The 23,660-nt window shown below is 34.1% G+C and overlaps 1 protein-coding gene across 1 annotated transcript in view; it reads right to left on the bottom strand.

Moving 5' to 3' along the window:
- The window catches only part of LOC141520654 (catenin alpha-3-like), a 155,255-nt gene that overhangs the window by 74,770 nt on the left and 56,825 nt on the right, over positions 1-23,660 (bottom strand). Inside the window, exon 3 of the mRNA XM_074232365.1 lies at positions 22,169-22,303. Within this exon, the coding sequence (XP_074088466.1) occupies positions 22,169-22,303 (135 nt within the window). The remainder of the gene's footprint in view (positions 1-22,168; positions 22,304-23,660) is intronic.

The raw sequence follows: 23,660 nt of genomic DNA on the forward strand, positions 1-23,660 counted from the left end.
AGTCTTAAATTTCCTGTTTTTACATTCTCAAATATCTAAATATACAAGATTCCATTATCTCTATAGCATGGAACTAATAATTATTTTTATTCTTCCAAATAAGGAAGTTTTCTATTTGAAATCAGGCAAAGACAAAGGTAGTATATGTTATAATGCTGACTATACATATCATAGGAAAATTCATTGTTCCTTGTATTTCTGTACAGGAATATATCATTCGGGTTACATTTCTCCCTAAAACAGAAATTAGAGACTTTTAAACCAATTTCCTTTATATTGGTTCACTATCATTCTAACCCTGCTTACTTCCAGGTTTTTGTTTTTGGTTTTATTTTTGCTACAAGAATCAGTTATGAAAGGGGGTATTTAGGTGGTGCAGTGGATAGAACACCTACTCTGGAGTCAGGAGGACTTGGGTTCAAATTTGGCCTCACACACTTAATAATTACCTAGATGTGTGAGACCTTGGGCAAGTCACTCAACTGCGTTGTCTTGCAATAAATAAACAAAATAAATGAAGAAATAACTAACTAACTAAATAGAATAGAATAGTATAGGTTATAACTGAAAGAGTCAAGATAGTAGAATGAAGGTAGGAACTATGTTAATTTCTCCCCAAATCCCTTCCAAAAAATAAATAATTATCCAATAAAATAGCAACTCAAAATAACTTTAGGACCAGAAGAAGCAATAAAAAGATAAGGTGAAACAATTCTTTAGCCTACTCTCACTGTGGTAAAAATGGTTGCATCCAAGAATAACTTACTCAGCAAAGTTGAGTGTAACCCTAAATGGAAAATAAAAAAACCTTTTGATGAACAAAACTAATTCAATTCATCAAAATATAAATATTAATGGAAAAGTCAATATAAAATATACAGAAAAATAAAAGGAAAACATTACCGACCAACTAAACAGCACTCAAAAAGCTCATATAATTTATTATATTTATGTATATGAAAATTTTGTCAGAAAATTTTGGGCAGAATCAAGATGGCAGAGAGAAGCCAGAAATTTCATTAGCTAACCTGGGTTGCCTCTAATGAAGCCTCTAAAAGGATTGTAGAGTAACAGAACCCCCAAAAGAATAGAGTGGGGAATCTTCCAGCAAGGTGTAGCTCAGGTAGAGTGTTCGTGTGTCCAGGAAAGGGAATGGAAAACTAACGCATGGGTGACTAGGGGAGAACCAACTGGAAGATCTCAGCTATAGGAGAAATGTCCAATGGAGGTTCCTGAGTCTGGGCTCAGCAAGCCAAGTGGAAGAACCCCAGCGCAGGTACCCCAGACCCCAGATAGCTGACATAAATGAACTGAGTGACCCACCTCAGACAGCATGCCCCTAGAGTTTCCAACCCAGACAGCCTAATCCAGTGAGCAAGCTATTAAAATTCCAGCATGGATGGCCCTGAGAGCAAGCTCTGGGCATTCCCATTATTCTCAACATGGATAGTTCAGCAAGCAACCTTCTGGCATTTCCAATGTGAAGGGCAGAATTCCCAATGTGCATGGCCCCAGATGAGTGAGACAGCCTCTAAAGTTCTCAAGACTGAAGCTCTATGAGCAAGTCCCTCCCCCCCAATACAAAATCTTGGGTTAGTACCCAGTAACAAAGCTTAAAATGAGTAAGAATGGTCATAATACCATCTTAAAAGATGATGGCAAAAAAACACTAGATATATAGCTGTAGAGAAAAATATGAATTGGTTCAACAAAGACTTCTTGGTGGCCGCTAGGCAGCAAAGTGGGTAGAATACCAGCCCTGGAGGCAGGAGGACCTGAGTTCAAATCCAACCTCATACACTTGATAATTATCTAGTTGTGTGACTTTAGGTAAGTCATTTAACCCAACAGACTGGCCCCCCAAAAAGAATGTATAAAGCCTTCTTGGAAGAACTCAAAAAGAAAGGATTTTCAAAATCAAGTTAAAAAACTGGGGAAAGAAATACTCAAGAAATTCAACATCTTGCAAAAGGAAGCACAAAAATGAAAAAAATCCTGTAAAAATACAACTGAACAAATGAAAAATGAAATGCATTAAAGGGAAAAAGAAATGAAAAAACTAACTGAAGAAAAAAATTCCTTGAAGAATAGGTTGAGACAAATGGAGGCTAATGACTCCATGAGATATCAAGAAGTTGTTAAGCAAAACTTTAAAAAATGAAAAAAACAGAAGAAAATTTAAAATAACTTATTGGAATAACAACTGACCTGGAAAGTAGATCCAGGAGAAATAATTAAGAAATTACTGAAATACTTGAAAGCCATGATCAAAAAAAAAAAAAGATCCTGGACAAAACAAAACCATCAAGGAAATGTGCCTTGATAGCCTAGAACAAGAGACATTGAAATTATCTTCCTGAAAGGGATTCCAAAAGAAAATGCCAAGGAATATCATAGCCAAAAATTGAGAATTTTCAGTTTAAGGAGAAAAACTTGCAGGTCACCAGAAAGAAGCAATTCAAATATCAAGGAACCAAAGTTAGGATTATGCAGGACCTGACAGTATAAATACTAAAAGGTTGAAGGACCCAGAAAATGATATTTCAGAGAGCAGTTTTGATTATAAACAAGAATCAACTACTCGGTCAAACAGAGCATATTCTTTTGGGGGAAAAGATGGGCTTTTTAATAAAATAGGTAACTTTCTTGATTTAAAAAGAAACAAACAGAAAAATAGAATTTGATCTTCAAACTGAAGACTCCAGAGATCCATTAAAAGGTAAACACAGGAAAAGAAAAAGACCTGTTATTCAATAGGATGAAGCTGATTATACCCTATGTGGGAGGAATATTCTAAATACTTTTGAGAACTGTGATTTAATTAAATGGAGTATACGAAGGCTGAAGGTGTGGACTTAAATTGATTTTGATGGGATTTGATGGGATGGCATAAAAATATTAGAGATTAAAAAGGGGGGATTGAACTGGAGTGGGAGCAAGGGGAAGGCAAGATGGATACATTGTACCACATGAAGGAGATACAGAGGACTTACTACAGAAGGGGAGAAGAAGGGAACGGATGAGAATTGCTTGAGTCTTACTCTCATCAGATTTGACTCAAGGAAGGAATAACACATATTCTCAGTTAGATTTAGAAATTTATCTCACTCTTCAATTCAGAGTAGAAAAGGGGGAAAGGGGAGGAGAACTGATAGAAACGAGGAAAGGATAGAAAATAAAGTGGACGGGGAAACCAAAAGGGAGAGGGAATTTATAGAAGGAAAGGTAGATTAAAGGAGATGGTATTCAGAAGGAAAAACACTGGTGAAGAGGGATTGAGTGAAAGGGGAAAGAAAAGAACAACTAGAGGGGAGATAGGATGGAGGCTAATAAAGAGTAATTATAACTGTAAATGTGAATGTAATGAGTGCTCCCATAAAAGGAAAATGAATAGCACATTAAGAACCCGAATCCTATAATATGTTGTCTATAAGAAACACATTTGAAGTAGAGAAATGTATTCTGAGTAAAGGTTAAAAAAGCTAGAATATATCATGCTTCAGCTAGAGTGAAAAAAAGCAGGGGTATTGATTCTTATCTCATACAAAACAAAAGTAAAAATAGATCTCATTAAGAGGTATAAGGAAGGAAACTACATCTTCCTAAAAGACACAATAGACAATAAAGTAATTTTAATACTAAACAGATATGCATGTCAAATTCTTAGAGAAAAAGCTAAATGAATTACAGGAAGACATAGAAGCAAAATTATAGTGGTGATCTCAAGCTTCCTCTCTCAGAATTAGATAAATCTAAGCATAAAATAAATAAAAAGGAAGTTAAGGAGGTGAATAGAATGTTAAACCTCTAGAGAAAATTGAATGGTTTAGAAAGGAACTTGCCACCTACACAAAAACTGACCATGTATTCGGGCATAAAAACCACACACCAAAATACAAAAAGAAAGGAATTTTAAATGCATCCTTTTCAGAGCTTGATGCAATTAAAAAATTCATGTAATAAAGGGCCATAGAAAGATAGATTATCTGGTTTCCAATTAAATTTTAGTCTAATTTTAAAGAATGAGTGGATCAAACAACAACTCATAGCTCAGGGTGAAGCAAGGATGGCTGTTAACACCTCTATTATTCAATATTGAATTAGAAATATTAGCTATAGTAATAAGAGAATAAAAAGAAATTGAAGGAATTAGAATAGGCAATGAGGAAATAAAACTCTTTTTCAGATGATGCAATGGTATTCTTAAAGAATCCTATAAAATCAACCAAAAAATTATTTGAAACAATTAGCAAATTTAACTTTTGCAGAATATAAAATAAACCCACATAATTCATCAGCATATCTATATCTATCTATCTATCTATCTATATATTATCAACCAAGTCCAGAAACAAAATATACAAGGAGAAATTCCATTTAAAGTAACTGTAGGGGCTTCTAGGTGGCTCAGTGGATAGAGCACTGGCCTTGCAGTCAGGAGTACCTGGGTTCAAATCTGGCCTCAGGCACTTAATAATTACTTAGCTGTGTGGCCTTGGGCAAGCCACTGAACCCCATTGGCTTGCAAAAAATAAAAAAAAATAAAGTAACTGTAGCCAACATAAAATATTTGGGAATCTACCTATCAAGACAAATTTAGAAACCATATGAAAACAATTATAAAATGCTTCACACAAATAAAATAATTTCTAAATAACTGAGAAGCTGTCAACTGCAAATGGGTAGGTTGAGCTGATATAATAAAAAATTTTCTATCTAAATTAACTTATTTATTCAGTATTATACCAAAAACTTCCAAAAAATTACTTTATTGAATTGGAAAAAGAAATAGCTAAATTCATATGGAAGACCAAAAGATCAAGATTTTCGAGGGAATTAATGAAAAAATGCAAAGAAAGGTAACATAGCAGTACCAGATCCAAAATTATATTATAAAGCATCAGTCATCAAAAGAGAATGGTGGATTGGTGGAATGGATTAGGTACAAAGTAACAACACTTAATGAGTATAGTAATCGACTCTTGGATAAACTCAAGACTCCAGGTTCTGAGATAGGAGTTCACTTTTTGTTTAAAAACTGCTGGGAAAACTGGAAGATAATATGGCATAAAACTACACAAAAATTCACATCTCACATTGGGTTCAGGATTTAGGCATAAAATGTGATGTCACAAACCAACTAGAAGAACAAGGAGTAGTTTATCTGTCAGATATTTGGAAAGAGAATTTTTTGACCAAAGAAGAGAGAAAAAGATAAAATGCAAAATGTATAATTTTGATTTCATTAAATTAAAAAATATATACACAAATAAAATCAGTGCAACCAAGATTAAAAGGAATGAAATAAGTTGAGAGAGATAATTTTACAGCTAGTGCTTCTGATAAGGGACTTCTTTCTAAAATATAGAGGGAACTGAGTAAAAGTAGGAGTGCAAGTAATTACCCAATTAACTAATGGTCAAAGAATATGAACAGACAATTCTCATACAAATAAAAGCCTATTTTCTATAGTCTACTTATATGAAAAAATGCTCAAAATCATTATTGATTAGAGAAATGTAAATTAAAAAAACCCTGATGTACTACTTCACACCTATTAGTTTGGTCAACATGACTAAAAAGGAAAATGTTTAATGTTGGAGGGGATGTATCGGACAATATTGTCTTTTTGGTAGTTGTGACCCGATCCAATCTTTCTTTAGACCAATTTGGAATAATGCCCAAAGGCAATATAATTGCATTTTCTTTCCTCCATAATAGCACTACTAGTTCTAGTTCCCAAAATGATTGCAAAAATGGGTAAAATAACCACATGTACAAAAATATTTGTAGCTGCTCTCTTTGTAATGGCAAATAATTGGAAATTCAGGAGATGACCTTCAATGGAGGAGAATGGCTGAACAAATTGTGATATATGAATGCAATGGAATACTATTGTTCTATAAGAAATCCTGAGGGGTGGGACTTCAGAAAATCCTGGAAAGACTTTCATGAACTGATGTGGAGTGAAGTGGGCAGAATCAGAAGAACATGGCACCCACTAACAGCAACATGACCTCATGATCAACTATGATGGACTTGCTTATCTCAGCAATATAATAATCAAAGATAATTAATTCTAAAGGACGTGTGATGAAAAATACCATCTACATCCACAGAAAGAATTAGGGAGCCTGAAGGCAGATCAAAGCTAACTATTTTAATTTTTAAAATATTTTATATATATTTTCCCACTCATATTTTTTAAACTTTCTGATTCTTCTTTCATATGATTAATATAGCTAACATAGTTATACATATATAACCTATATTACATTGTTTTTTCTCAGGAGGAGAGGGGAAAGGATGAGAGGAAGACAGAAAAATGTGAAAACTATCTTTGCATCTCATTAGAAAAATAATAAAATATTTTAAAATATTCTTAAAAATTATTATCATTACCAAGATAGCTTGATAAAAGGTTCCCTTTAGTAGTATGGATCATAGTTGTATGTATAATAGAATTGGGAAAGAAAAAGATAAAAGGCAATAATTTTATTATAAAAATGGAACACCAAAGGAAGACAGTGAGGATGGAGGATTGATAGCATAAATTTTTTCTCATTTGAATTGAAAAGTGAGTTATATCTACATAAGGAAGGGTGTAGAAGTCTACTGAACATGTGAGAAAACTGAGGGCAGGATGACAAATGGACTTTTAGAGGGGTAAAAATTGAAATTAAGAATATGGAAGACTCTTGGCGGGCTGGGTAAAATTGGCAGGGAAGGAGGGTGAAGAAAGAAGATGAGGTAAGAGGAAAGGATAAAAAGACCAAGAAAGAAAACGGTAAAAAAAAGATGGAGGGAAATTCAGAAATAGTAATCATATTACTTAAATATTAATTAATATTTTTGAATATTAAAGGGGAAATTTATAGTAGCTCTCTTTGTGGTGATAAAGAAATGGAAATTGCATGGATCCCAATCAATTGGGAAAGGCTGAACAAGTTGTGGTATATGATTGTGATATGGTACTACTCTGCCTCGGGAAATGATGAAGCAGTGATCTTAGTAAGGCATGGAAAGACTTGCATAAAGCAATGGAAAAGTCAAGTGAGCAGAAACAAAAGACCATATTATACAGTAATAGTAATATTGTTCAAAGAACAACCAAGTCATTTTGACAATTATAAATTAATTTAAATTAAATTCAAATTAAAAGGATTAAAAATAAAGGAGATATGAAGAAAGACACTATCCACATCTAGAGAAAGAAATGCTAAATAGAAGTATTATAAAATAATTTTTACATGCATTATATATATATATATGTATATATACATATATATATATATAATATTTGTATCTAATGGTAGCCATATCTAGGATGGGGGAAGGAAAAAAAAGAAATTTACACAATAAAATTTGTAAATTTGAAGGGAATGGCAAATTGAACATCATAGATTTGCAAATTCAGTTATAATCATTTTCTATTGTATTGTGATAATGCTTCCTTTTTTCTTTGGAATGACAATAAAATGAATGTTAAATAATGTTACAGTTGCTCAGAGATATGGGCCCTGGTCAGGATAGCAGTGACTATGTCTTTCCTTAGATCATACCACTTTACAAGAAGTGAAAGTTTACAGACTATCAGGACTAGCTCTGAAAATAACAGCATAAAAACCTGAAAATTGAGACTGTATTCTTTCTACCTTAAGTGTAGGACACAAATTTAACAACGAATCAAAAGTTCAGGAATAAGTTGTAAAAATAAATAAACAACAAAAAATGAACCTGACCAGACTCTTGCAAATTTAGTAGAAATTATTGTTTATTATTATTATTAATAATAATAAGGGAAATTAAGTTCACAAAATAATATGGGAAAACTTTTGTAGATACCACCCTTACATCTTTTCTTCTTTATACTTGGTTAGTAGATAAGAAATAAAAACGTACATAATTACATTCCCCATCTTGTCTGTTTACAAATCTAGCTTCAAACATATTTTCCTCCAAAAGAGGACAATAAAGACTTGAGCTAGTGACCAGTCTTCAGCAGAGATCTTATTACCTAAGTTAGAATCACAGTATCTATGTTTTTTTTCTTTTTCTTTCTTTCTTTTTTCTACTTCCTAACAACTCAATCATACAAATAGTTGTTATAATAAAGTATTGATGCTGGAGTCAAAAAGACTGACTTTCAAATAAAGTCTTGGATACTTAATAACTGTGTGGCATTGGACAAAGATTGTTAAGGTTTTCTCACCTATAAAATGAAAATAATGATGTACCAATCTTCCGGGGTTGTTTTGAGATTCAAATGAGATGATATTTATATAATACTTTATAATTCTTAAAGTACTCTACAAGCACTAATTTTATTGTACTTTTTATTATTTGAACAGAGAAGCTGGAACTATTAGAGTTAGAAGTTCATAATTACTTAGAAGTTCATAATTTACATTTCAAAAATTGATTTTCTTTTAGTATTTTTATATTATATGTGTATAAATACACACAAACTTATCATCTTATAGCATACTAATGTTATGTCATATGCTATATTATATATTGCTATATAATCCTTATTATGTTATTATATATTTGTCTTATATTTGACTTTATCTAACTATATTTCAATTTTATAATGGCCTATGTATTATGACTTTTTTGTATTTTGTACCTTCTTATTTTTGCACATAAAAACATTATTTTAAAAAATGCTTCATAGATTATGAACCTTTCATATATAGAAAGCAAAAAAAAAAAAGGTAAATGACCATTGATAGAAGACAGTGGTATCCAGAATCTCATCTGGAAAACTCTGGCTGGCCCCTAAATTTTTTTCAGGAATTCTCTAATGTTAAAAGTATTTTCAAAATAATATTATTTTTTAATATGATTCCAGTGGAACAAACTGAATATTGGGTAAGGGGAGAATGTTTGTTGACCATGGAAAGTAAAGCAATGGTTTGGGTGAGATCAGTTATTTATTCTGATTTACAATTTACAAATCTTTAATTCTACCCAGTTTGAAACCTCTGCAGATTTTCTTTCTCCATTGGCATATGTTGTTATAACTCTATCTCAATGTCCATTATTTGGTCTCTGTGCTATTGTAAGTTGTTATTGAAATTTATGGAATAGACCTCCCTCTGGTACAATGTAATTTAATTAGACTTCTAATAATAAAATCATTAAGTAATACCGGACAATATTTCTGGGGAGTTTTACAAAGTAGAAGCAACACACTATAGAGCTCACTATAAAGATGTTTTTTAAACTTTTGTTACTTCAAAAAAAAATAAAGATGGTTTACATGGATCTTTAGAAACGATGTACATCATTTACTTAAATGTCAGTGATTAGAAGGATCTTTTTGACTCCCAAATGTCTGAACTCTTCAAAAGCCAAATAATTGGACTTGTCCTGGAAATTTCCTTGTCTTTCCTTTTATATCACATCTGACTTGAGAGCCCCTTGTCTGTTGAGGGGAATTAAGTGATCTCTAGCACTGCATCTGGCTTTGTTCGTGGTCCCAGGTGGGGCTGCAGATGCATAATGGTGATATTAGAAAATGCTACACTAGAACCACAGCTCTAAAAACAAAGTAAATAAGACAATACTGAGGATCATTCTTCTTTCTGTCTCATCCTAATCCATCAAGGAGAGAAAGGGATTGCTAGAACAGACCACCTGGGAGCATAATTAGGCAGGAAGGTGAAAGAATAGTCTTCTATATTCAAATTGCTTTGATGCTGCAGAGGGTAAGATACTGTATACCAAAGCATCGAAGGCCTATGCTGGTTTATATTAAGCCATTTAGCTAGTACATGGAACATTGCAGCATGTCCCAGGGATATAGGCAAAGAACTAAATATTGACTCAGCAAAGCACAAATGAGAAGCCTAATTAAGTGAAATGGTACCAAAGGGAGGCTTATTCCATACAATCAAGTAATAGCTTACAACACAATAGAGACCAAATAAAGGGCACTGAGATACAGCCCTAACCATCGAAGTACACAGGGGGCCAGAGGATGCCTTGGTTTCTATTGAGCCAGAAGTTCAATATTTATGAATCCGGGTCAACGATGAAAGAGAATGAGCAACTACAATCCCCCCAGCTAGTCAGTTTGGGCCCTAATAAAAAAATTCTTAAAAGCAGGTGCTGACCTCCAGTGGGCAAAGAGAAGTCCTATCTCCCTATGGAAGAAATCGGCTGAGCAATAGTAAAGACTGAAGCCTTATTTACTCCAGAATAGAACAAGAATGATTGTGGCAGTCTTGCATTGGTTATGCCAATGAAACATTGAGTTGCGGGAGACAGCAAGGAATAGTTAGTGCACTGGACTGGGAACCTAGATCTGGGTTCAAAATCACACAGATGTCTTTCTATATGCTCCATGACCTTGAGCACATGATTCTAATTCTCTGGGATTTGAGGATCAATTATCCTGAGATGAGATGATTGAGTAGCTAGGAGGTAAGAGGATGGAAGGTCAGAAAGACTCATCGTTGTGAGTTCACATCTGGCCTCAGACATTGAGGAACTGTGTGACACTAGGTACGTCATTTAATCTCAGTTCCTCACAATAAAAAGAGCTAGAAAAAGAAATGAAATACTCCTCCAGTACTTTTGTTAAGAAAACCCCAAGTGGGGTTATGAAGAATCAGACCCAATTGAAATGACTGGAGAAAACTTCCTTCTCACCATAAATCCTAAATATGAATGATCAAAGTAGATAAATGCACGTCTGAGTAGAGGACATAAAGGGGTGAATGGAGAGATGAAGGTATCTTATGGTGTCTCCTCCTCTAAGAATCAATGAGTTTCTCTCATGCCTTTAGCACTAACTGAAGATTGCACTACGTCTCTCATGGAGAATCCAGATTGGAGTAAGGAAAGGTTTAGATGATGCGATTTTCCTGTCAAGTTTTGAGATTGGCATTAGAGGAAAAGGGAATGGGGAGTGGGAGGTTCTCCCCATTTCTTAGAATTATTTTAGAAAAATGGTTTTTCCATGTACATTTTGTGATGCAAACATCAATTCTGATTTCTTCAACAGAAAAATTACTTTAAGGGTATCTACTAAGTCATATAATTGAACCAATTGTATTTACTGTATCAAGGTATATATTATTATTTATTTTATAATGATTCTTTAATTCATACTTTAATTCACTATCAAGCAATTCAAAATATTATTAATCATACCTTATAATTACATAGCACACTATTTTCTGAATGTTGATAAATCTCTCTCTAGTCACCTTCCACTTATTTTGATCATTTCTGTTCTTCAAGATTGTGTAGGGACTTTATTAGCCACTCTTATTTATCGCATCTCTATGCTTATCCAATTACTTTCTGTACCATATATTTTGGCCATTAACTTAATGAAGATAGTGATTAATTTGTTTGCTATCCAAAATAATGGAATTATTCTTTACCTGAAAATTTGGTTGTATATGGAAAAAACAGGAGGGTCTTATAGCTTATTACCTTATTCTTCCTGCAATTTACACCTGAAATACAGAGCATCCCCAAAGTCTTAAAATAAGTTTTAAATGCATTGACTTTTGGAAGACCCTATATAGGAGGTAACATTCCTCTTGTAAAACAGTTATAATGAATAGATTATCCAGAATGATGTAGAAATGATGAGGAGAAGCTAACATGTAAATAAGACAGATATAATTTCTTTTTCACTATGGACATTCTCTTTGACTGATTTTACTAGGACACAGTTCAGTTTTATAATGAGAAGAATGTCTCTCAGAAAAGCTCACATGGCTGCCAATTGCATGAAGCAAGGATAAAAAAGGCGGCTTCCCAAGAGAGAGTCATGAGACTGATGACAGAGACTTTCAATTCAAATATTTGGATGAGTAAAATAAATACCCACTGACTCACATGTTTGAGCATTTGTGAGTGGCCATTCCTACTTTTATTTCAGAAATAGCCCAAATCTACTTGGCAGCTTGCTTTGGTATTGTATGATTGCTACATCTATTTTACCCAAAGAAAACTCAAGGACAAAACTTATTTTTGAGTATAGGTAAATTTCATTTATCACTGTTAATATGTTCTAAAAAAGTTGATTTTAACATTATAAACTTCATTTCTATAGTGCTTGAAGCCTTAGATTTTGTATTCCCCCTTAAAAACCCTCTGAAAAAAATTTATTCTTACCCCCATTTTACAGAATGGTGAAACTGACATTTAAAGACATATGTAGAAATGACTGGAAATGACCTGAAAAAAATCACTTCATAATAATGAACCACAGTTTTAAAATAGCCCACATCTGGTACTATGTTTGCTGAGCATGTACACATGTAGATAGGCAGATAAACAGATAAATGGCTAGATACCACATATATACTTACACGCACATAAACACTATCAATTCCTGGTCATGAGAAAATAAAACATCGTAAATCTCGTTACAACCTGTGACATAGGTGCACTTATTATTCCTATTTTATAGATGAGAAAACTCAGACTGAGAGAATATAAGCAAATATTCCAGAATCCCAGAAGCAGTAAGTGTCTAAGGGAAGATTTGAACTCAGGTCAGTTTCTAAGGAAGGATTTGAATTTGGGTCAGTCATAGTCCAGTTTTCTCATTTGCCAGTGAGATTCAATGACTTTGAACCAGTCTTCAGATCCCAAACACGGCCATTGTCCCTGTATATCAAAAGGAGAATTCTAATTTGCATAATATAATACTTGCACTACCCACCTCACAAGGATATTGCAAAGAAAGCATTCTGCACACTTTAATGTGCTACATAAAAGAAAGGGATACGCACTTGAGTTTATAACAGTTTTATTGGCTTACCTTTCAACTTGTTTTAGAGGCATAAACCATATTTTAAAACAAGATATATAAGTGCTATGGAGTTGCTTTAAAATTATAGAGCTCTTCAGTCATTTCCAGGCAGCCTGTGATCCTTTTTTACCAGCAAGGATCTGATGCCCACAACGTAGGGCTAGAAGTCATGCCCCTTTAGAAGTGGCTGCACTGACCAAGTCATTGCTCACACATGTATGAAATCAGACATTTATCTGTACCATATGGGAAGTCTAAACTTCACTTTATTCTCTGCCAAGTTGCCACCTATAAATATCTTTGCCTTTTTCTAGTTTCTTTTCCTTCCTAACACTCATTGGCATTTAGAGTCAGGACAGAGTTCAAATGTGACCTCAGACACTTGACTCTTACTGGCTGGGTGATCTTGGGCATGTCACTTAACCCTGATTGCCTCACATCCAGGACCATCTCCGGTCAACCTGATCTATATCTGGTCACTGGACCCAGATGAGTGGAGAAGAAAGTGAGGCTGGTGACTTAGTACAGCTTCCCTCACTCAAATCTAATTCACATGCTTGTCATGCCATCACCTCCCTGAGGTTATGGTTTTCCTTGAAAATGAAGGACTAGGGGGAAGCTAGGTGGCACAGAGGAAAGAACACCAACCCTGGAGTCAGGAGGACCTGAATTCAAATGTGATCTCAGACACTTAATAATTGCCTAGCTGTGTGACCTTGGGCAAGTCACTTAATACCTCTGCCTCAAATAAATAAAATTTGAAAACGAGAAAATGAAGGACTAACAACCCTCATTAAACTATTCTCCCAGCTACTCCCAACAAGCACCCCAAGGGCAATGCAATTCTATAAATAAGTATCTAGTTCTAATCTACATCAGTCAGATCTAGATTTTGCATCCTCTATTTACTGCATATTTAACTCTTCTGAACATCAATTTCACCATTTCTAATATGAGGAAAGCATATTTGCAATTCCTACCACACAGCATTACTGGATGCAAACCATGAAGCCTGGATATGAATTTATATAACCAAATATGCATGTCTATATATGGATCTACTTTAAGACTTAACCAGTCACCCTACATAAACATAAACACAAACATATGTGTGAATGCATGAATGCTTATATATTTACAACTATGCATATGTAATCTTTAAGGAGTAAACATTATAAATAAGCAAATGTGTGTGTGTGTGTGTGTGTGTGTCTGTTTTTTGGCTAGCTAGATTGATCAGTGGGAAGACTCATCTTCCAGAGTACAAATTTATTCTCAGACATTCAACTAGCTGTGACCCTGGACAAACAACTCAGTTTCCTCATTTGTAAAAAGAGCTGGAGAAGGAAATGACAAAGTACTATAGTATCTTTAAAAAAACAAAACAAAACACAAACCTAACCCCAAAAACAAATGGGGTCATAGAAAGACAGACAACTGCAAAATGAATGCATAACTGGGTTTAAGTATACTTCCACTCACATAGCTATGCATTTATACATTGTCTATAGGCACTTTATATGTTCAGAGGCACATTTTCATGTTTATAGGTATATACATGCATAATTCATAAATGTATATGGAGGTGTAATATGCATGGATGTATAGTGTTTATATGATGAATATACATCTGGGCATATTTATATAAAATATACCTATATATATGTTTGCATATAATACATAGGATACCCACATATCAGCCCATTTTCAGAGTATTATTTCATAGAACCAAAATATTTATTCATTTCAAGGGACCACAGGGACCATCCAGTATAACCAACAGTTTCAAATAAATGAAACTTTCCAACATACCCAAAATGACAGATCTTATTCTTCTTCTTCTGTGAAGCTTCTGCCTATTATTTTGAGTTCTATCCTTTGGGGCCAAGCAGAAACATATCTCTTCTGTGTGACAATTCTTCAAATACTTGAAGATAACTTCTCATATCTTAGCCCTTTTTCAGAAACATTCTCTTTCCTGGTTGTAAAAATCAGTTTTATTTTTTTTCAATTTATGACTTCAGGGTCCATCCCCAATATGGTTTCCCCCCCCAGAAACTTTTTTGACACATGAATGTCCTCCGCACACGACAGGGCTAGGAAATGTAAATAATGCCAAAGTGGTATGGCTCAAGACACTCTCATCTACATGACTGACCTTCCAAGATATGTAAATAAGCTATCTAAACCATCAGAAGCACTATTTTTTAAACCATAAAATTATATGTGTATAGCTAAATAGGGACATGAGTCTACCTTTATTCACTTTTTTTTGTTGCTGATGAAAATAAAGCCTAGGGACATTAAAATTTGTCCAAGGTTTCACAAATAATAAACATGTTTACAAAGTAAGAAAAGCCAGATTTGTAACCTGCTCCACTGATTTCAATCTTAATTTGTCTTCTCTTTCCTACAGAGCTCTCCTTTTCATTAGGTATTTTTTTCCCCTTTGGACTAACCCAAAACCTTTAGACCTATAAGCAGAATATAGAAAGTATTATTTAAATTCTCCAATGGGGTCTTTATATTAAAATATGATCATTCCTGAAGATCTATTTTAATTCTGACTCTCATACTGACTCTGTGACCTTGGGAAGGTCACTTGAAATAGCTGGATCTCAGTTTCTACAAATGGGAGGAAATGATTTAGGACTAAATGGCTCACAACTACTCTGACCATTGCTTCAAGCATATGAGAAGTTTATATTATTCTTTGTCCCTCAATGAATAAACTCATTGTTTTGTTTTGTCATGTTGACTGTCCATCAACTACTCCTTGCTCTCACTACATGACTTGTTCTTAAGGGAAAAAATCATACATTCCCTTGCTGACATCCTTTACCCACATTGCTTGGATAATTTGTCACTTGTAATGTGTTTCTGTCTGCTCACACCCAACAAACACCTCTTCCTTGCCCTTTGGATGATTCATAACTTCATTTCTTAAGAAAATGCATTACTCTATGACTCACAGACACATAGAATCACTGCAAGGATATTGGTGATAAAAGATATGCCTTTGTTTTTAGAAGAGACTTGGAGTCCTTAAAAGCATTATGCAGTTTCCCAAAGGAAATCCTACTTACTGTCCAACTTCTGCTCAATTCTGGAACAAACTTATTGTTCATTTACTTTCTCCAAAGATACATATAGATATACTTAGAGAGATAACTGAAGTTTTTTTTTTTTTTTTATGAACCAGTATTTACAGTCATGGGAGCAGAAAATGGTGGATTAGATAAGCACCCCCTTCCAACTACCCTAATTCCCATGACCTCCCAGACCTCTCCAAAACAGAAATTATCAAGTGTCTTCATGGATTAGGACAATCAAAATCTAAAAGAAAGTTTAGAAAAGAACCAGAAAGTGATGCTCACTGACCCTGAGCTTACTCAATATTCCTCCCCTATATCCCATGCTATCGGCAGCAAGATGGCACTAGAACCACAATGGCATGTCATAGGCTTCCATCAAAATGCATCAAAATAGTCCACTCACCTCTCCCATTTTCCATGGTGGTGAAGACTTTGCTTCAGGCCATGGAAGTGTGGAAGTTTGCTCTTGGAGCACAAGCATTGCAGATCTCTAGTGGCTCATATCAATATCAAAAATCAAAAACAAGTTCTGAGTATTAAGGAATGGAGGGTGTAAGATAAGGGACGTGAGGTGAGACAGAGGAGGTGGAGCGGTGCCTCACCACTGATTGTAAAACCCCTCACAAATTGGGCAGTAAATACAGACAAGTGTTTATTGTAAATGCATGCTCAATTTGTGAGGAATTTTGTCATCTTTGAGGAAGCACGGGTCCATCTTCTCTGCCTCCCCTCACTGCAAGTCAAAGTGGGATAGGTCACTATGACAGATCACCGTGACCAGATGTCATGTGTGTGACCCACTGTGCAACATTCCACCAAACCTCAGGGAAAGATCAAAGAACACAATAGACAGGTGGAGTAGAGACCTTGGTCTAGTCAATCATGAATTACAAAGTGAGAAGAGCCTAAGATGCTTTGAGATTCAACCCTTAAGGAAAGCAAAATGAGAGGGAAGGGAATCAGTGATAAGGAAAGGAGAATACCAACGGTTTCAGGAAGAAAGCACAGAGGCCTGGAAGAGAAACAGAAAAATGAGGAGAAAAAATAATTTACAATGGAAGAAAATCTGACCTCCAGATCTAGTAAACAAGTTTAGATATCTAAAAATATATACTGCAAAACAAAGGGAAATGATCCAACTTTGAAGGCAATATGGAAACACAGCAGGTTTTAGGGTGATTTAAAAAGAAATGAAAACCTAGAAGAAAAAAATGAAAATGATGAACACAATAACAATAATGGGCTGAATAGAAAAACTCACATCTACATTGCCAAAGCTTACCAAAGAAACAAAAGAAAGAACAATTGATTGGGAATGGATATACACGGAAGTAAAGGGAAATCTAAAAGAAAAGAATCAAAAACAAGATCATTAAGAAAAAGACATGCTTGCTATTCCTAGCAAAGCGTATTGTACTCAAAGACATGAAGCATAAAAACAACTTAAGGACGATAGATCTCCCAGAGGAACATGAAAGACAAAGAACGACAAATTATAATGAGAAAAATAAGGGTAGTGCCCAGAACTCCTGAAGATGGAAAATATATTTTAGTTGAAAGTTTTCACAAATTCCCTATCGAAAAACAGTCTGAGGCTACCAACTCTAAGAGACAGAACAGCTGAATTTAATAATCCAATTTAGAAATAACAATATGTAATCATAATAATCAGAGTAATAGTTAACCTTTACTATATGCTAGGCAGCATGATAAGCTCTTTCCAATCATCACGTTATTTGATCTTCACTACAACCTTAGTAAGTTGGTGGTATTATTATGCTCAATTTTTACAAATGAGAAAAGTCAATCCAATAGGTTCTGAGTCTTGCCCCACAGTTATAGTTTGAGGTTGAATTTGAACTCATGACTTCTTGATTCTAAACTTCAGTCTCTATACACTACACAACCCAACTGCGCCCCATCAGAAGAAAAATTTTCAAATAAAAGAAAAGGGCACTCAAGTAATGCAAGACTATTTTTGTACCCACTAGGAAATTTAAAAAAAAGGTGGAGGGAAGGGAATCATGTTTCAAAGAGCACTGGAGTTCAGGATGTAGTCCAGGTGATACAGGACAAAACATGGACATTTGGTAGTAAAGAAGAGTGAAATATTTCATTAAAAAATTAAAATGAATAGATAACTTACCTCACAGATACCTCAAACTACTGAAATTCAGGAGATATAATTATATAAACATAGCAGGCAAAGACAGCAGCATTAACAGAGTACAAAGAAAGAACAAGAAATTTCTAAAAGAAAAGAGTGAAGTTAGGAGTTTGGTAGGAGTAACAGAGAAAAAGTGAATAAAGTATGTCATGGTCAAACCATGGTAGTTGCCTAAAGGAGACTCAATACTTATTTTGTAGAATGACCTTATAACACGGGAGGGTACATATAAAGAAAGAATTCAACAAAAGGCTAGGGAGGAGTGTGACGTGCATCAGGGTCAAACCAAAAACCATAAGCAAAGGAAAGAAGGTAAGAGTAGGAGAGATGACTAGAAGGAGGTGGGGAAAAAAGGAAAGAAGGGGATGAAGGACAGAAACCTTAGTTTGAAGGTAGAAGGGAGTTCCACTGAAGATAGCTCCTTATAGGCGAAAAGACATGGTCAATGCAGGGAGGGAAAATGTAAGGAAAACTATTTCGAGGCAAATAGGTGTGGAGGGAAACAAAGAGCACTGCATATTGCTATTGAGCAAAGGCAGTGTCCTCTCTATCTGCAATAATTGGCTTTATTCTAACAATGAGGAACAATGGAAAAGAGAAATCCATGTATTAAGTCCTACAAGACAATAACAGAAAGTGTATAGAAAAGAGAGCCTAAAAGAGATATTTTGGAAGCTTTCATTGTATGAAGAATAAGAGATAAGAGAGACCAAATGATTATAGGGTTTAAAAATACAAGAATTGTGAATAATTGTAAACAAAGAGAAAATGGATAATGAAAGGGGTAAGAGAAAAAGATTTCATGTATTTTAGGGGTCTCATACTGAAGAACATATTTTGCCAATGCCCTTTGGCACCCACTCTAAAATATTTTAGACATGCCCAAATCATAGATAGGTCAAGTGAATTATCTTGAGTCACACAGCTTGCAAGAGAAATATTTGAAAATTGAATGTAGGTCTTCCTGAGTTTAAGACAGTCTGTTTCCTAAGGTAAGTACCATAAATAGAAGCATGCTATATAAACAGATGACTGGAGGATTCAATGATAGATAAGTGATACATTCACACCCATACATACACTGAGATATATTGATGAACTACAGATTCTCAAAGCAAGTTTGGACAATGGTCATTTTTTTTTTTATCCATTTGTTTTGAATGTGTTTATTTTGTGTCAAATCTGGCCTCAGATAGTCGCTAGTTTTGAGATCATGGACCAGTCATGTAATCAATCTCTACCTTGACTTTTTTTTTAAATCTATAAAATTAGTGAAATAATAACACCTACTATAAATCAAGATTAATAGATATCAAAATGTATAAAGTATATTACAAAACTTTTCGTTATTCTTAGTATGTTTAAATGTGTGTGAATATACATGATTCTCTAGAACTGACATTTGACAAGACTCCAAATGTTTATAGAATGCTTTAGAAATGGATTCTCTCAATCCTATATAGCCTTAAGATGAAGAAATACATTGACCTGCTATATGAGTCTGTATTCAGCCAATTTTCTAAGTACTTGAGTGCAACCATGATTTCTTTTTGCTGAGGTATAAGCAGGATCACAGCTGCTTAGTAGATTTTCCATTTTGCTGATTTTTTTCCCCTCCTAACTGATTGACCATATTTATTTATCCAATTTAACAAATTGTGGCTTTGGCACACCTGCCTGTGTGTGCAAATATACAGTGAAATACATTAAGTAAAATGCACAAAATATGACAATTAAGTGATTAATTACTTTTGAATATCATAGTAAAACTGCTGACCTCCAAATAATGCTATGTGAGGAAAAGGATAATTTTTATTGTAATAGGTAAGGTTCATTTTAAATAATTGAAAGTGTCCTTTTGGCATTTGTATGGATAGATTATAATAAAAAACACTATTTACTTCTCTAACTCATTACTTTTCCCATGCCTTCCTTCACCCTCCTCCATCTGCCAAAGTTTCAGATATTATTAGTTACTAACTCCAGGAATAATAGGATTGATTTGATAGGGATAACCTATTGATATTCTGATACCCAATTTGGGAACTGAAACTAAAAAATTAAGGACATATTAGAAAGTTATTGCCCCCTCTAATATTTAAAAAAAAATTCTTGTCATATTTTTTATACTATTTTCTCTTACTAATGATCATGCTACATGTTAAGGGAGATGAGGGAACATGATGGGAGGGGAGTATCTTTTGGCATATGAAAGGAACTGGGGCAATAAGGTGGCACAGTGGTTATAATGCTGGACCTGGAGTGAGGAAATTCATCTTCACGAGTTCAAATCTGGCCTCAGACATGTGCCAATTTGTGATCCTCAAGGAGGAAAAGGCAAACCACTTCAGTATCATTGCAAAGAAAAATCCGAAAATGGGATCACATAGACACTGAATTGGATTGCCATTTCATTCCACAGTTCATTTTAAAAAGATGATATTGTGGCAAAGAGGTTTAAGTAACTTGCCCAATTCTAACAAATTGAGATTAATAATTAAAAACACAACAAGACAAAAAGTCACCATACTCCTACTATGGGATGGACACTGCAAAGCCTCAAAAGGGAGATAATGCTGCAAATCTCTCTTACTCTTTTCTTCTCATCTCTGCCTTTCTCTTTCTCTTTGTATCTTTGTCTTCTGTCTCTTAGTATTTTTACAATGAAAGGAAAATATTAAGGAATGTTTAAGTGTTTCTTACTCTTGAAGGGAGTTTGCAAACTTGGTTCATTTTAATTGAAAAGTCACTGAAAGAAAATACTTATTACTTGACATAAGATATACTAATTTATGTCCTTAAATGAGCCCAGAAAATGCTCTCTTGTTAATGATTGGAAGAATAGGAGTCAGACCCAAAAGAAAATGTGGAAATAATGCTCCACAGCCTAAAGTTTTATGTATAAAGATGAAATCAGCAATGCTGATATCTAGTATTATTTATAAAATTTAAAATATAGGAAAATGAATAAGATCAGGAACAAAATAAAATGTGGAAATAATACTCTCTTGTCTGTTGTCTAAAGTTTCATGCTAAAAAAGATGACTAGGAGTATTGGTATCTAATATTTTTAAAAATTTAAATAACTTAAATAATATGAAAATTCTCTCTGAATTCATTCTAAATCAGAAATTAGTCATATGATTCAATGTTCCATACCGATGGTCAATTACCCTCCAGTTGCTTTATGCTTAAAATTCTAAAAGATGATTCATTTTGGTTCAAAGTCATACCTGCTCATATTTCTTTGACAAGAAATATGGACTCTCAATTTCTTTTAGACTTTTTTAAGTTAAGATTGTATATGCTAGACCATTAATGAAGGAATATTGATCCTATCTAGTCATTCCAGGGATTTTCTAGTCATTGACGAGCTGCCTCAAGTCTCTCTCTACCCTAATTCATCCTCCATTTGGCGACCAAAATGCTTTTCATTAAGTTCAGGTACAATTAAATCACCCCTTCCATTCCACCTCCCCCCATCATAGACATTCATAAACTCCAGTGCATCTTTAACACTACTGGACCAAATACATAATTCTTTGTTTCTTATTCACAATCCTGCAGAGCCCAATCAACTCTTAGCTTTTTGCTCTTCTTACATCTTATTCTTACAAATAATTTTGATCCGGTAGCTTTTTAAGTTGTCACAGATCTAAAACACTCTGCTCTTGGATATTTTCTCTGGCTGTTATCCATATTGGGCAAGCTCAATGTCCTCATCTCAGTCTACGGACTTCAATAACTTTCTTTAATCTCCAATTAAAATCCATTTTTTAAACAAAACCTCTCCTAACACCTTTCTCTGTTATTTCCTACTTATATCTAATTTGTTTGTATTTAAATAACTTGCTTCTGCCACTATATTGGGAGTTTCTTTAAGGACAGTGATTATCTTTTATCTCTTTGTTTATCCCCAGGGCTTATCACAGGACCTGGTACATAATAGAATTTAAAAGATATGTATTGTTGATGGTAGTGGTGGTGATAGAGATGATGATGATGATGATGATGATGATTGTGGTGATACTATGGGCAACAGGAAAGATAAATAGTTCAGAGTCCCAGATAATGGTAGCCCATAAAAAAAATTCTATGTAGAAAAAAGTCATTTATACTTACAGCAGACATGATGAGCTCTCCTCCCAAATTTTGGATTTCAGCTTTCACTTGGCTGCATATTTTGAGCTGGTGAGAATAGAATTTGATCTGTTCCAGATAAGCCAATAAATCTTGCTTGCAGGATGGGTCAGGGCACTTTATAAATGAAATGGAATAGGAAAAGGGGGGATAATATTTAATATTTAAGTGCATAAGTAACAACAATGCATGAAAAGTCAAATGATCCTGTTCTTTGTTTTCCAAAATATGTATGTAAGTAAAACATTTATTATGCATTTACTGTGTCAAGAAGACTGATTTTGCTAAAGGTTGAGGATATAAATGTAAGCAACACACTCTTTGAGATCAAGGAATTTATATACCCTTGATGGAAGACAACATAGAGGAAGAGATAGGGAAGCCAAATTTATTGGCAAATGCAAAGTGATTAATAAATGCTTTCCATGTCTATCACTATAAGCATTTTTATGGCCAAAGAATAACACACACACAGACATACGTGTGTGCATATATATATATATGATATATATATATATCATATATATATATATGCATTTATATGTAAAGTCTAATTCTTTTTGATCTCTAGGTTTAAATTCAGAACAACCTAAAAAAAATCTTTCAAAATGGACAATTTGAAATTTAATGACTTATTAGTGGTATTTTTAAATCTTACTTTTTTACATTGTTGAAAAATAGCCTTAAAAACAATAATCCTACTGTATTATTTATTGTTTTTTATAAAACATATTTAACCATGTTAGTAACAGAACTCATTTTTACTTCAGATGCCTGCTTTGGATGAAGTGGTCAATGAAACAGAATATTTCAGAGGACAAAAGAGCCATGCCTTCCATGACCTCCTTTTCACAGTTACCCTCTCCAGCTGGTAAGGAGCCCTGTCTAACTACTTATAAGATTCTTATCTATTTACTAATGCGAAACTTCCATAGGAGACTTACATCCTCCACATGCATCCCCCTATAAATCTATGTTTCCCATATGTTTTTTGATAAAGAAACTAATCTTTGTTTATTATCCTGTTTCTTCAAACAAAGGTGGGAGTATGGTAGAGAGAGAGAGAGAGAGAGAGAGAGAGAGAGAGTGTGTTACTACTTGGACAGGAGCTGAAATACACATTCTCTGAAGTTCCTTTAAATACTCCAAATTCGTGTTTTTCTCGAAAGTCATTAATTAGAAGACAAATAGTACGGAAAGAGGAAAATGACGCCCTTGCAGTGATAGTGGGAGACAAGCTTTCAGGCTTTGTTTTAAAACTCAAACTCTCCACTTTGGGGCTAACCTGCTGAACAATATCAACTATTATTTAATGGTATCATTAACTCATTGTCAAATAATCCCTAGAATATTGCAATGGAGCTGGGTTCATCTCAGTCCACTTTATTGAAGGAGACTCTTCTTACCAGGACATCTGTTTAGTTCTCTATTATGGAGATTTTTTTAATCTAACTTTTATATCCACCTGGACATT

Source organism: Macrotis lagotis, chromosome 4 (genome assembly GCF_037893015.1).
Source record: "Macrotis lagotis isolate mMagLag1 chromosome 4, bilby.v1.9.chrom.fasta, whole genome shotgun sequence".
NCBI classification, from domain to species: Eukaryota; Metazoa; Chordata; class Mammalia; order Peramelemorphia; family Peramelidae; genus Macrotis; species Macrotis lagotis.